Source organism: Tremella mesenterica (assembly GCF_000271645.1).
Source record: "Tremella mesenterica DSM 1558 unplaced genomic scaffold TREMEscaffold_5, whole genome shotgun sequence".
In the NCBI taxonomy this organism is placed as follows: Eukaryota; Fungi; Basidiomycota; class Tremellomycetes; order Tremellales; family Tremellaceae; genus Tremella; species Tremella mesenterica.
This window is the reverse complement of record NW_006711229.1, coordinates 579,091-591,802: the sequence shown is the minus strand read 5'-3', so window position 1 is coordinate 591,802 and position 12,712 is coordinate 579,091. Positions and strand designations below refer to the sequence as shown.

Sequence of the window (12,712 nt, the reverse complement as noted above, 5' to 3'; positions counted from 1 at the left end):
GTAACAAGGTAGGAACTCACAGCCTGTTGACTCTTCATTGGCAGGTTTTGGCCATCCCGTCTTCATAGCGATAGGTACAGACTGGGCAGCCACCACCTGTTTCTGCTTGGCGTCATATTCCTGCGGTCTCAACAAGGCCGTCGTATAATCGTCTCGGCTGAAACAGTCTCCCTCCCCACCCCACTCATGTAAATTGGGACAATTGGGGGTGTCGCATTTGATTCCTCTGAGAAAGGCCTCGCAATACCTCGTGGTGCCGTACGACGCTCTGATGGTCTGTCCTGCCGGTCCTCCAGGTGTTGGGATTCCGTCTAAAGCCGCAATAGCCCGTGCTGCATCTTCTCGACGTACGTAAATGATGAGGATTCCTGTCGGTGTGCTGGAGTCTTCTGAGGAGGATGTTTGCGCTTGTGTTGAAGTGTGAGGACGTTCTCGGAGATAAATTTTGGCTATTTTACCATATTGACCAAAGTACTCGTGTTGTCTCAATATTGCTATTGCCTATGGAGGTCAGAATCAAATCAAAAGTTGGATCGATGGACAAAAGACGCAGGCTTGACGATATGTGGATACCAAGGAGACGACCTACCTCTTCGCCTTGTCCGGGTATTTTGATGCCGACAACGTAAATCATGTTCTTCATCACTATCCGCACACCGAGAAGATGTCTCCGACCCATGGCATCAAGCTGTTTGATTGTCTTTGCCCTTTTCGTCTTTTTCTCTTTCGCCCGCTTGACCCTGAACATCAGCACTCTGCTTCCTTTTGCAATAAGGTGACCAACTCTTCGACGTCGACAGGTTGGAACACGACAGCATTTGCGTCATATGCTCGTCTACAACCTGGACACCGAGGGTCGGTAGAGAGTAAGTGGTTGTAGCAAAATTGACATATCTGAATTATTAGACGTGTATCTCTCATATAAGAAGACACTCACTTGGAGACCACATTGACAAGGTTTGAAATTGATGTCTGACAAGTCAAGAGGTTCCGCGCAGACGACACAATCTGGATCATCCTATGTATCAACATACAAGTACATCACATGAATGTCAATCACATCAGCTTCTTTAATCCCTGTAGTGGGGGTCTTTGTATGTCGACGGACTTGTCCTAGACGCGAATGTGAGGTGATGGGAGAATTTTGACCTTAAATCTCACCTCATCATCACTGAAAATCACGTCTTGTAATCCCTTGAGAACGTCACGAGAGACGCCTCCACCACCGGCGGCACTGGCCGGAGGCGGTCCCGCTCTGAATCCGCCCAAGGAGGCAGCAGGCTGTTGTCCTGTTGTCGGATTGACGGGAAGAGGGTGAAGGGGAGGGGGCATGGGAGGCAGACGAGACGTGTGGGTCGTGAGGACTGTATGGTGGCGAGTTGATGATGTTTTTGTGACGGAGTCCTCGACGTGATTGTGCTTGAAGTATGTCACGCCGGTTCGGGGAGTTGTATGAGATGGAGTTGAAAGGGAATGAGGATAGTTGAAGGTTTCAAAGCAAAGAGGAGAGGGTAAAAGGGGAGAGGGGTCACTCGCCATTGGCGGTCTTTACCGGGATTTTGCCACCGACAACAAGGGTGGCGAACGCCGCGACAACAATCACCACAGACACCATAACGATCACCATCTCTCTTCTCACTCTCATCATAGGGGTTGGAGGCACAGTCGACTCGTGGGGGAAGCTATTGTCTGGAGTATTGAGTGGTGACTGTCCGATCTCAGTGTAAGAAGGCGCTGCTAGCTGCTGTCTGCTGCTTGTCACTCCTCAACATGTCCGACCTCAAAGCCTACCTGGCGGCAAAGTACGTCATTGTCGACCTTGAGGGAAGACAACTGCTAACAAACAAGCTACATGTCAGGGCCAAAAGCAGATGCTATTTTAGCTCGAAGTGGCGATCCTACATCGAAGAAACGGAAAAAGAAGAAGAAAGAAGAAGACTACATAGGCGGTGGTCATATCAAGGGAGAGGGTTTAGTCTTGCGTGATGAAGATGAATTGAAAAGAGAAAACGACGATGATATTGATTTGGATGATCCTGATGCTCCTGGTAAGCTACACACATTCACTCCCTCTCATCTCATCATGATTCATCAGCTTATATGACAGTCGTTGGTAAAGGATTAGCAACATTTCAAAAATCAGAATCGAAATGGAATACCGTAGCTTCATCTTCTTCCCTTCGACCATCTATAACAACTTCTACTGAAGCTGGTCCTTCTTCTCCACCACCATATATCAAACCTGATCCTGACGCCTCACCCCCTCCCCCAGTTCAAATCACCAAACGTAAAGGTGGTCTAAGAACAGCGGCTCAACTTCGAGAAGACGAAGAACAAGCTGCTGCTGCACGATCACCCTCACCTGAACAAGAAGGTAGACCAGATCCTACTCAAACTGTACATCGTGATGCCTCTGGAAGGATCGTCGATGTAAAGAAGTTGAAAGAAGAAGAGAAACGTAAAGCTGAAGAGGAAAAACGAAAGGCTAGGGAAAGGGAAGAATGGACGAAGGGGTTAGTACAAAGAAAAGCAAGGGAAGAGAGAAGTAAAGAGGAGAGAGAAATGGGTGAGAGGGATGTGGCTAGGTATGCGAATGATACGAGGATGAATAGGGAAATGAGAGAGGTCGAAAGGTGGAATGATCCTGCTGCAGAGTTTTTAACGGTAAGTATAACTTCCTCCTTTTGACCATACCCTCCTCCCAGGCGCAGCCAATGTGTATGCTTATATAATCTTCAATCGTCTTTTACTCGAGGCGTGGTCCTTGTCAAAACGCTGATCAATCAGAAAAGAAAGAAAAAAGGTCCAAGACGACCAACTTATAAAGGTCCATACGGTCCTAATCGATTTGGTATCCCACCTGGTTATAGATGGGATGGTGTAGGTGAGTATATTTTACATATCCTTCAAATTTACATCTGACATTTCAGACCGAGGAAATGGTTTCGAAGCGAAATATTTCCAGTATCAGAATACGGCTGCTAGGAGACAAGTGGCCGCTGATCAAATGACGGAAGATGTATGATGTATGATCTTCCTACCTCTTTTCTTTTCTCCCAACTTTTTCATTTCAACATCTCAGATGTTCTTCTGCATAATGATCATCATTCCAAACCACTGCATGAACCAAATACAACCATGATGCATCCTCACGAAGTTGTGGACTATGTTTTATGCATCAAGACGAGCCTCATTGGTTCATTGTGAATATCTTTCATAGTATTTTTTGTTATTTTCTCCCAAATCCATTGGTGCGGTGGTGTTACCTATTCCTTCCGGCCTTCTCTCCCGTCCGCATCCTACGCCCCTATACAACTATCATCGTCAACATCAAATTACCCCTTATCTAGTCTTCCAAGAGAGGTCACAAAATATCATGTTGAGTGCTAGTGTTCGTTCCGCTTCTGGTCATCTGCTACCTCGGGTTATGATCCGACGTGCACCTGCGGCATTTGTCGGTGAGTTGAGAGGTTTTTCTTCTCTTTAGATCATTACTTCATTTATCTCCTCTTCTCGTCTTTCATCTTCCAACCAACCCATCAGGAATCAACACTTCAACATCTCTTACATCCCATGGATTTAAAGATAATCAATCAATGAGACGAATTAAGAGAGATAAAAGCTGACATTTGTTTCTTCCTTATCATCTCAATTCTCAACTTCTCCCTTCACACACTCTCCACCTATCATCCTTCAATAAAAACACTAACCTTCTTCACTACGTCATCACCCAAATCACCCTTCATATGATATCAACGATCGACGATCGACGACACATATACAGCTATCCGTCAAGCATCAGGGGGTGCACACGCACACGAAGTAGAATCTTTCGACGCATTCAATACTCGTTATCGTAACTTTTTCACCGCATGTGGTGATTTATTCGAACTTCAAAGAGGATTAAACAATTGTTTCGCATATGATTTAGTACCTACTACAGAAGTTATCGAAGCTGCTTTGAAATGTTCTCGTAAAGTGAACGATTACGCTACGGCCGTTAGGATCTTGGAAGGGATCAAAGAGAAAGTTGAGAATAAAGGACAGTATGAAGCTTATTTGAAAGAATTGAAACCTGTCATTGATGAGCTTGGTGAGTTTTTTTTCTGTTTGGTTTCACTTGACCTCATTCTTCATTTGACATCCGATAATCCTCCTCACCTAACGGACATTCATCCCTTCTTCCAATAGATCCCCACTCTTCTGACCACTCTCATCTTGAGCTGAAAGACGGGGGATCATTTCACTTCCATTTTTGACTTGAATGACGGGGGATCATTGCACTTCCATTTCGACTTGAATGACACGGGATCATTTCCTTTGCATCTCGACTTGAATGACGGGGGATCATTTCACTTCCAATCCGACTTGAATGGCACGGGGGATTATCTCAAATGTTTCCTCATCCCCTTCGTCATCATCTCTCTACATGACTACTAATCCATCCTGTCCCCAGATCTTGCCGTACATAATCTCCATCAGTCACATGTATAATGTACAAATCGTACAAAGCTGATAAACAGGTATCTCAAGCAAAGAAGAGCTTTACGGTCTTTCAAAATAAGTGATTTAGAAAATGCAAAGCATTGTTTGATTTCTCCGTTGTTTTCATGACCAGCATCCTCTTTCTTTCCCTTCACACATTTCTCGATTTAGCAACACCGCCCCTTCTAGCCATCGAAATTCGAGCATGTTCTTCATACGAGCAGTGCTAGCCTTCTCAAGCATCGCCTCACTAATCCAATCTCCGAGAAGAACTCACACGAAAAGTGATCATGATTCTACTCATCGTCGTTGAGCGTTCAAAAAGACCTAGCGAGATGTCACACTCACTTTCACGATGCGAGCTTTGACCCTGAGGATGGATGAGAGGAAAATTATGAGATAAATTAGACAACCAAAGTAAATCGCCATATGCAGCAGGCAGCACGAAGAAAATTGGAAAATCAAACAAATAAACTCATCCTCATGCATAAATCTCATCCCTCACCGACAGAGACGGCCGTGTGGCCACACGTTTAACCCGTCTCTCTCCATACTCTTATCAAAAACAAAATACACTAGAGTCTGACTGAATCTTATGTCGCGTCAAAAGAGCAATGTGCTGGTAGACACACTCAGGATGTTTATTCCTGAGCTTCTTCAGCCTGTCCTTGCTGAGCTTGCCAGTTGAGCCCTGTTTAGTCAGTGATGGTTTCTTTATCAAAACCCAAACATTGTGGAATTACTTTGGTGGAGTCATGATCAGACTTGTTCGTCGAGGAATGAAAATCCAGTGGATAAATGAGAAATAAGAGTCACGGTGGGACAGAAAGTAATGGAAGAGATTGAATCAAGTGATGGATGATTCAAACTCACATTCTTCACGGGTGAATTTGACAGAAGAGAATTCTTCAGCCAAGATTTCGGTACCGTCTTTAAGGACGATTTTCTCCTCGGTCCAGCCTATTATATCAGCGCCATGTCCCGATGATCATTCTCACAACTATTCCCCCATTCCTGTTCGTCTTCTTTTACACTTTGTACGTCTTTCCTTAATACCTACATGTCGTTTTCCATCCATTGTCCAACTTATTTCATACAACCATTCATGGCGCCAAGCAGAAAGATGAGAAAAAAAGAAGAAGAAGAAGAAGAAGAGAAACTCACTCTCAATGAGCTCATAAGTGACTTCATGTGCGGCGACCATATTGATAAATTTGGTTTGGAATGGAATGGATTGGTTTGGTTTGAATAGATATAATTCGAGAGGAATGTAAGATCGTTGGCTTGTTGAAGAAAAAAAATAACCGCCCAAAAAGTCGATATATATATCTAAAAGATGGAAGACGTATAGAAATAGGACAAAAGAAAGTTTCTTCCCTTCAAATCAACTTTCCTTTGTGGGATAGAAAGCACTACAAGACGCCATGAAATTCCTCCTTTGTTTTCTTTTTTGCGGCAGTGCGAATTAGCGCGTCAGAGGAAGGAGTTTTGATGCTTCAAGGAGAGATAGAGAATGTATTAGAATCTGATAGATTTCAGATTTGATCCGTAGTACTTTCCTTCGTCCGTCAAAGGCGGGGGCGGTGTATGACTTGTTTTGGAACGAAAGGAGAGTCAGAGGGGTAGGATGTTTTGAACATTGAGACTTTGAGAATTTGAGGTGTTAGGGAAGGATGTAAGGGGTTGAGGAGTATGAAGGAATGGTGATCGGTTAAAGCGCCTTTGGTGGAGTTAAGTAGGGATTTTTTCACATTCACACAACCAGGAAGGGCGTATAGGGAAGAGAAAAGGAGTGAGGAGGGAAGGAAAGACAATAGAAAGTAGATTCGGAAAGGTGTTAGGGATATACCAAAGGTTCCAGTTGGAAGTCTTTTTGAGGATGTCGTATGAGGAAAGTTTGATGGGAAACGTTAGACCTTTGAGGCCAAAGATGAAGATTGGGACTTTGAGGGAGGGTCCTTGAATGGACTGAGTTTGAAACTGAGATCATTGGCATCAATGTCTTTATCCGTTCATATTACCCTTCGGCCGAGATTGAAATCATGAAAGACAGGATCCTGTACTGAAGTCATAAGAGACCGACGAGCGGATCGTAAAGTTAGATCTTGTAATCCTTGATGTAAACCACGTCGTACGTGGAACACGGTCGATATGTAGGATAAATGGAGGAGACTTTCATGAACCAACGCGTGTTCGAGTTTCCTTGCATGATGAAGAAAATTCCGAGGTCGTGATGACTTTATTCAGTCTTCATAACTGGACGCAGTGTATACGCAGAGATGATCTCCCCTAAGACCCATACGCTGACTGCGACAAGCACCAACCCCGCTGCCCATACCCAAAGATGAACGGCCCAACCGAGAAATTCAAGTTGATAAGCCATCCCGAGCCATAGAGCTTGAGCGGTGATCCAGCTGGTACTGAGCAGAATGGCGCGTCGCGAGGTTATATGAAGATGAGGGATGAGAGGTGAAAGAAGAGGTAGAAACCAGGTATAGTACTATTATCAATCAGTATCTCAATCTATAGCTTGTCGTATGGAGATGGAGAGTTGAGGATGAAGGTGAAAACTCACCTGAGAAGTGCAGACTTTATTGAATATCACAAACCCCCAAGTTTGTACAAACATTCCTAATTCTAATCCACCTTCCAATGACCCAAAAGCAAATCCAACTAGGAGCATCAAAGTTGCTTGTGGTAAAAAGCTTATGAGCGGATGTTCCAACAGGAATAGCATCGGTTTGATCCATGAATGTGGCCATGACGATGAGATACCATTCTGAGTGGGAAAGTAGGATAGATAGATGGGGTAAAAGTAAGGTGAGAAATTATGTCTATGATCTAAACGAGTGAGATGGTAAAGAAAAGTGTGATCAAGAAAAGGTTGACCCCATCTTTTGATCAGTTTCAAAATCTCAACGACTGTCATTTTGTCCAGGTCTGATTTGCTTGCCGAGAAGTGATAAGTCTCCACACAAAGTCAAGAATGAGTGACTTTCAAAAGAATCAGACATGTACAGGAGACCGGAAGCTAGAGTACAGAAAAAAGAGAAACTCACATTGACCATAACAATCCATTCACGATGATCATACTGATCAAAGTGACCATACCAAATCTCCAAACTCCCCAACCGAACCATCCATACCGTCTAGCAAGTGTAGCCCATATGGTCGGAACGTATATCAGAGGATATATCTTATACGATACTGCCAATGCGAGTAAGACAGCCGCACGAGTCTCCCACTTGATTCTTAACTTTCCCTCCACATCGTCCCCATTCACCGGTCGACTTCGGTCCTTAGAGAGGGAGGTTGATTCGGCAGATTTCAGACTAAAGAGAAGGGCGGTGACTAAGAGACAGATGATCGCTTCGGGTGATCCTCGAGTGGTAATGTTTAATACGAATGGGTTGAGAGTCCATATCAAGTGAGTTGGCCAAAATAAAGGATTTCGTATTTGCTGAATATTTTGCTTTGATACAAGTTTCCTTACCTTCTTTCTGCCTGAGGGTTTGATCGTGGTATGCCTCTGAGGGTGGACGTTCAATCGTAAGAGAAGTATAGGGATGATGAGAGAAGCAACGACAAGTATGAGTTTCCCAAGGAAGGGATGTAAGATACTTGGCGAGAGAAGAAGTGGGAGGAGGGGAGTATAGCGGAATGTTGCTCTTTCGTATGGACTGAGTGACTGTCAGCTGAACAAGTCTTTCTCCACATGTAGACGTTTCTGTCGGGCACAATGAAGAGAAGGTTCTATAAAGAACCGAGAAGACTCACTTGCCAAAGTTCAGATCTAGTTTGTTGACTAACCATCCCTGTGCTCGATTTTCCAAAGTGGGAGAGAAGATGAGTTTCGCTCCGTCACTGACAACTCTCCAATCAACATCTGTATACTTGAGCCCTCCATATCTTTCTGGGTGGGTATCAACATGATTGGCATATAACAATAAAGTCACGTGAATGAAAGCGGAGAGTGCGATGATACGAGGGGTGGTAAGTATCGAAGACATATGTGGAGGAAGGAGAAGAGGAGAAGCAGAGGTGCCTGATTGAGTGAGAGAGATGTTTTGACGACGAAAGATGGGTTGTCTCTCAGCGACGATACATGCTCAGGGGTTCGAGAGGGGGAAGAAGACATCGGTATGACTGTGAGTACTAGCTGTAGACCCCATGTTGGCAGAGTGATACATGTGATCTATTCCCAAAGAAGGTTGAGAAAAGAGGGAAGATAGAGAGATGGGATGGTATTACCACCCCCTTATAGACAATTTACCTTCCTTTCCTTTCCCCCCTCTTTACTCTTCCCCACCACCTTTGTCCTCATCTTCCGTCACCCACCTCTCTTTCTCACTCTCTCACCATACAATCATCACTACCTTGGTCTGGCCAAGAGCCTGACCGCGTTGACCGGCCGATTGACCTTTGTTTCAACACTCGGCATGCTCAAACGTATCCGAACCAGTCAGAAACGCTTAAGGTAGCAAGTTTGATGTCACCGATTATCAACGCTTGAAACACGTCTTACTTTGTCACCTTGTCATTCCTCTTTGTCACCACATTCCATATACAGGTTCGCTATTGTGTATCAGTATTCAACCTACCATCAACATCATTCTAGTTCTCTACCAAGGATTCACTTGACCGACATACTTGAGTATGTCACCCTCTATCATATCCCCCAACCCTCGGATCTCGGGTCCACCTTGCAAATCCCCCAATCATTCTATTCCTACCCCTTCTCAGACTTCCGACTCGTCACCTTTATTCGCTGGATTTCTCTCTCATTCCTCTCATGCTTCTCCCATGTCTTATCCTACCACACCAATGAGTCATAGTCCTCCTTCACCCGACTCACCCACATCCGATTTACCCTACCTGAGCAGTCCTAAATCACCTCCACCTCTTCCTTCCTCCCCGTACCAAGCCGATCCCGTCATCAGCCCCTTCTCTCCCTCGATGAGTCAACCAACCACAGCTCGTCCTCAGAAACAAGACGTCTCGTCGATTGGATCATCTAGTAGCAATGGAGGAACAGCCAAACATCGACCCAGGCCTTTGGACCTCAAAGCTCCAGCCAATGACGGAAAAGGGACGCCTTCATCTTCGCAATCCGCTCAATTCGATACAAAGGACCCGTTGACCTCGAGCGATTCTGGTAAGTCGTATCTTTTCATCTATCACATTACGCTCTATGAGAATATTATAAAGATGAAAATACTAATATATCTTAGTTGGAAGCTCCATGTCGGAGACTTTCGACGAGCTATCGAGGTTGAGACGGGACGTATTGAAAAACCTTGAAAAGCGTCCTGTTGCCATATCATCACGATCAAGTGCATCCAGCGATACTACAAATTCAGCACCGGCAGTCACCATACATCCCCCTAAGAGCGACGATAACGCTATAGAGCTCTCTGAATTTCTTTCTATACAATCCGATCAGAGACGATATCTCATCCTGGACACCCGACCATTGGGAGATTTCCTAGAAGCCTATTTTCCTGGTTCAGCCAATATCTCAATTCCCACGCTCATGCTCAAGCGATTTAAAGCCCGATCAGGTGATAAATGTACCACTTGGGACGCCCTTTCAGCATTTATTTCCACCCCAGAAGGCAAAGGTATTTGGGATAAGCTCAACCCTTGTCAACCACTGGATGTTATTGTCATCGGAAGAGACGGGTCGGACAATTTACCATTCACAGTTCAAAATGTCCTCGAACCACTTCTTGAACAAGGACGGGCCAGAGTCCTCGTTGGTGGTTGGAATGCTGTGCTATCAAGTCCACAAGCACGTAGTCAACTAGTCGTCACCGCAGAATGGACCGAGAGCGAGGTGGAAGGAGGAGAAGCACTGCCCCCGCCACCAAAGTCCGCACCAGCGTTCGATTTCCCTCCACCTCCCATTCCACCCTCAGTCCCTCTCCGAGTGTCCCATCATCCCTCCATGCCGTCTCTAAGATCTGAAGGTTCTTCAGCCCCATTCCGCGTCAACGCACCAGGAGCTATATCTACTCGACGTACCCCAAAACTCAGCTTGAGACTAGACCAACCTCTTAGGAGTGCCACCCTTCCATCCGAAGGTTCCAACTTTTTGACCGCCACCTCATCATCGTTTGCCTCTGGTCGAAAATCCCCTGGTCTCAGCATCTCCGTTCCTAAATCTCCTGGTTTTCTATCTGTCCAGGCTTTGTGTCATGAACAGTCCAAACGTCCCCCATCACCCAGTACGTTTGGAGCGGTACCTCCTCCCCCTCTCGCGAACAACGATGATACGACCGAATCTCTCCTTTCGCCTCCATCTCCATACTCTGCTTCCCACACCGCACGACCAGGGATGAGAGATTTGGGCTCGGCCACCTCATCAGGTTCTTCTTCCGGATGGCCTACCAATTCGTCCAACTCGTCTGATCAGTCATCGTCGATGAATTTGACAGCACGGAATGTCATATCTCCTTTTGTGGTGACGACCATTTTGCCCAGCTTCCTCTATCTCGGACCGGAAATTGCGAGTATGCGGGATATTGAAGAGTTGAGAAGATTGGGGGTGAAGAGGGTACTAAATGTTGCGATAGAGTGCGAGGATGAACATAGTCTTGGGTTGAGAGAAAAGTTTGAGCGATATCTGAAAGTACCCATGAGAGATATCGTTGAGGAGACTGGAGTAGCACGAAACCTCCGAGAGGCATGCAATTTCCTAGGTGAGTCATTATCAATCTTACTGCTTGCAAGCCACATGACATACCCCTAGGTACATTAGCAACGGCTGATGCTAATAGACGACGCGCGATTACATTCCTCTCCTACGTACGTACACTGTAAAGCCGGGAAATCCCGATCAGTCACCGTCGTTCTAGCCTACCTCATTCATGCCAACGCCTGGACTCTGAAAACTTCATATGCCTACGTCGCCGAACGTCGGAAGGGTATCTCACCCAATATCGGTTTCGTGGCAGAGTTGATGCAGTTTGAAGAGTCCGAACTGGGTATCCGACAGTCTGGTGGTGTTCATGGTGAGGCAGCTAGGGCAGGTGGGGCGGCTGGACCGTCAAGAGGAGAGGAAAAGGATGATAGTCCGAGAGATAGGAAGATGAGGGAAAGTTTACCCCCTGCTTGGGCTAGTAGTTTAGATTCAAGTAGATTACCGAGTCCGTTAGTCGATGTAGAGAAGGACAAGTTGGAGAAGGAACAAGAAGAGAAAAGGAAGATTGGAGAGGAGAGGGAAGTGAGAAAGAATGGACAATGGGTTCATCAACGAAGGTGGGTTGTTCTCCTACCCCCCTCTTTGGTCTTTACCTGTCTATCTCTTTTGGTTTATATCTCTTGATAGCTAGGGTCGCATTGACTAAGCGTAGGGGCAATGAAATGAGGATGTAGGGTCTGATTGCTAACGTCCAGAGCACCGGTGGATCGAACGACCCTTCAACCCGGAAGGAGAGTTTCCAAAGCAGGTCTGGAATCACTTCGTCCTCTAGCATCCGTCAATCCTTCCACTAGTCCCCGAACGAGTCCAGGTTTGTCTCCTAGTCCAGGAGGAAAAGAAGGAAATCACGCTGTTACACCTGGAGGAGAAGGGAGGTTGAATTGGGTATGAGATAGAATCTTTCATGCATTGTATCGTGTCATGTGGTGCTGTATCGTAATCTTGATTACCCATACTAGAGAATACTTGTTGAGTCTATCTCGAGTTAGGATCCGAGAATTCGTCATGTCACTATGCCATTGTAGGTATAGTGAGACCTTGTAGTGGAGGCGGAATAGGAACGGGAACAGTTACGCCCGCCCTCTTTCCACCGTTGTATATCTTCATTACTGACTCACTGACTTCTGACCAGATCACAACTCCATACTAGAGAGGGTAAACCGGGGTTTGGACCGGTCACGTTTGACTTCTGCTTGGGGTTCACTTGAAAAGATTGATATCTAGAAGGATCCCCCATTCATCCTCAGTATCGCGTGAGTTTTCGTCCTATCCCATCTCGTTCTCTTTCTCACCCGTCGATCGGAATAATCCCCTCATCTACCCTGACGCCTTGATCTCTCCTATCATACTTATACTAGCTAGTCTCATTAATCTACAAAGATCTAATGGAGACAACAATGCAAAACGTAACTTTGACTTCTCTAATATCACACGTTCGGTGAAAATAATTTCAGAACGGGCGATTTCCTAGAAATCTGAAACTCTTTCTACAAGGACTACAGTATGATACCGTACGAATGGGTC

At 45.5% G+C, this 12,712-nt stretch overlaps 6 protein-coding genes across 6 annotated transcripts; 3 read left to right on the top strand and 3 right to left on the bottom strand.

The window, feature by feature from the left end:
* Window positions 1-301: 301 nt before the first annotated feature.
* Window positions 302-1,486, bottom strand: TREMEDRAFT_56900 (uncharacterized protein; the record flags this gene model as incomplete). Its single annotated transcript, XM_007004486.1, has 5 exons — window positions 1,162-1,486; window positions 938-1,018; window positions 785-894; window positions 590-740; window positions 302-501 (listed from the first exon to the last, which is right to left on the bottom strand). Coding segments are annotated over exons 1-5 (703 nt in total), but the record flags the coding sequence as incomplete, so codon positions are not given.
* Window positions 1,487-1,770: 284 nt separating this feature from the next.
* Window positions 1,771-3,025, top strand: TREMEDRAFT_68663 (uncharacterized protein; the record flags this gene model as incomplete). The annotated part of the gene is made up of 5 exons (XM_007004723.1): window positions 1,771-1,802; window positions 1,849-2,048; window positions 2,108-2,664; window positions 2,788-2,884; window positions 2,931-3,025. The coding sequence occupies 5 exons, from the start codon at window positions 1,771-1,773 to the stop codon at window positions 3,023-3,025; spliced, it is 981 nt and encodes a 326-aa protein (XP_007004785.1).
* A 277-nt stretch (window positions 3,026-3,302) lies between these two features.
* On the top strand, window positions 3,303-4,600 carry TREMEDRAFT_56899 (uncharacterized protein). Its single transcript, XM_007004485.1, has 3 exons — window positions 3,303-3,458; window positions 3,785-4,093; window positions 4,524-4,600. The coding sequence occupies exons 1-3, from the start codon at window positions 3,377-3,379 to the stop codon at window positions 4,562-4,564; spliced, it is 432 nt and encodes a 143-aa protein (XP_007004547.1). The 5' UTR covers window positions 3,303-3,376; the 3' UTR covers window positions 4,565-4,600.
* Window positions 4,601-5,126: 526 nt separating this feature from the next.
* On the bottom strand, window positions 5,127-5,689 carry TREMEDRAFT_68662 (uncharacterized protein; the record flags this gene model as incomplete). Its single annotated transcript, XM_007004722.1, has 3 exons — window positions 5,127-5,176; window positions 5,359-5,445; window positions 5,650-5,689. 3 exons carry the CDS (start codon window positions 5,687-5,689, stop codon window positions 5,127-5,129), a joined length of 177 nt encoding a protein of 58 aa, XP_007004784.1.
* A 1,035-nt stretch (window positions 5,690-6,724) lies between these two features.
* On the bottom strand, window positions 6,725-8,495 carry TREMEDRAFT_30675 (uncharacterized protein; the record flags this gene model as incomplete). Its single annotated transcript, XM_007004386.1, has 6 exons — window positions 6,725-6,985; window positions 7,061-7,379; window positions 7,545-7,723; window positions 7,769-7,945; window positions 8,027-8,165; window positions 8,263-8,495. The coding sequence occupies 6 exons, from the start codon at window positions 8,493-8,495 to the stop codon at window positions 6,725-6,727; spliced, it is 1,308 nt and encodes a 435-aa protein (XP_007004448.1).
* A 793-nt stretch (window positions 8,496-9,288) lies between these two features.
* On the top strand, window positions 9,289-12,079 carry TREMEDRAFT_62249 (uncharacterized protein; the record flags this gene model as incomplete). The annotated part of the gene is made up of 4 exons (XM_007004580.1): window positions 9,289-9,640; window positions 9,717-11,186; window positions 11,265-11,745; window positions 11,884-12,079. The coding sequence occupies 4 exons, from the start codon at window positions 9,289-9,291 to the stop codon at window positions 12,077-12,079; spliced, it is 2,499 nt and encodes an 832-aa protein (XP_007004642.1).
* Window positions 12,080-12,712: the final 633 nt, after the last annotated feature.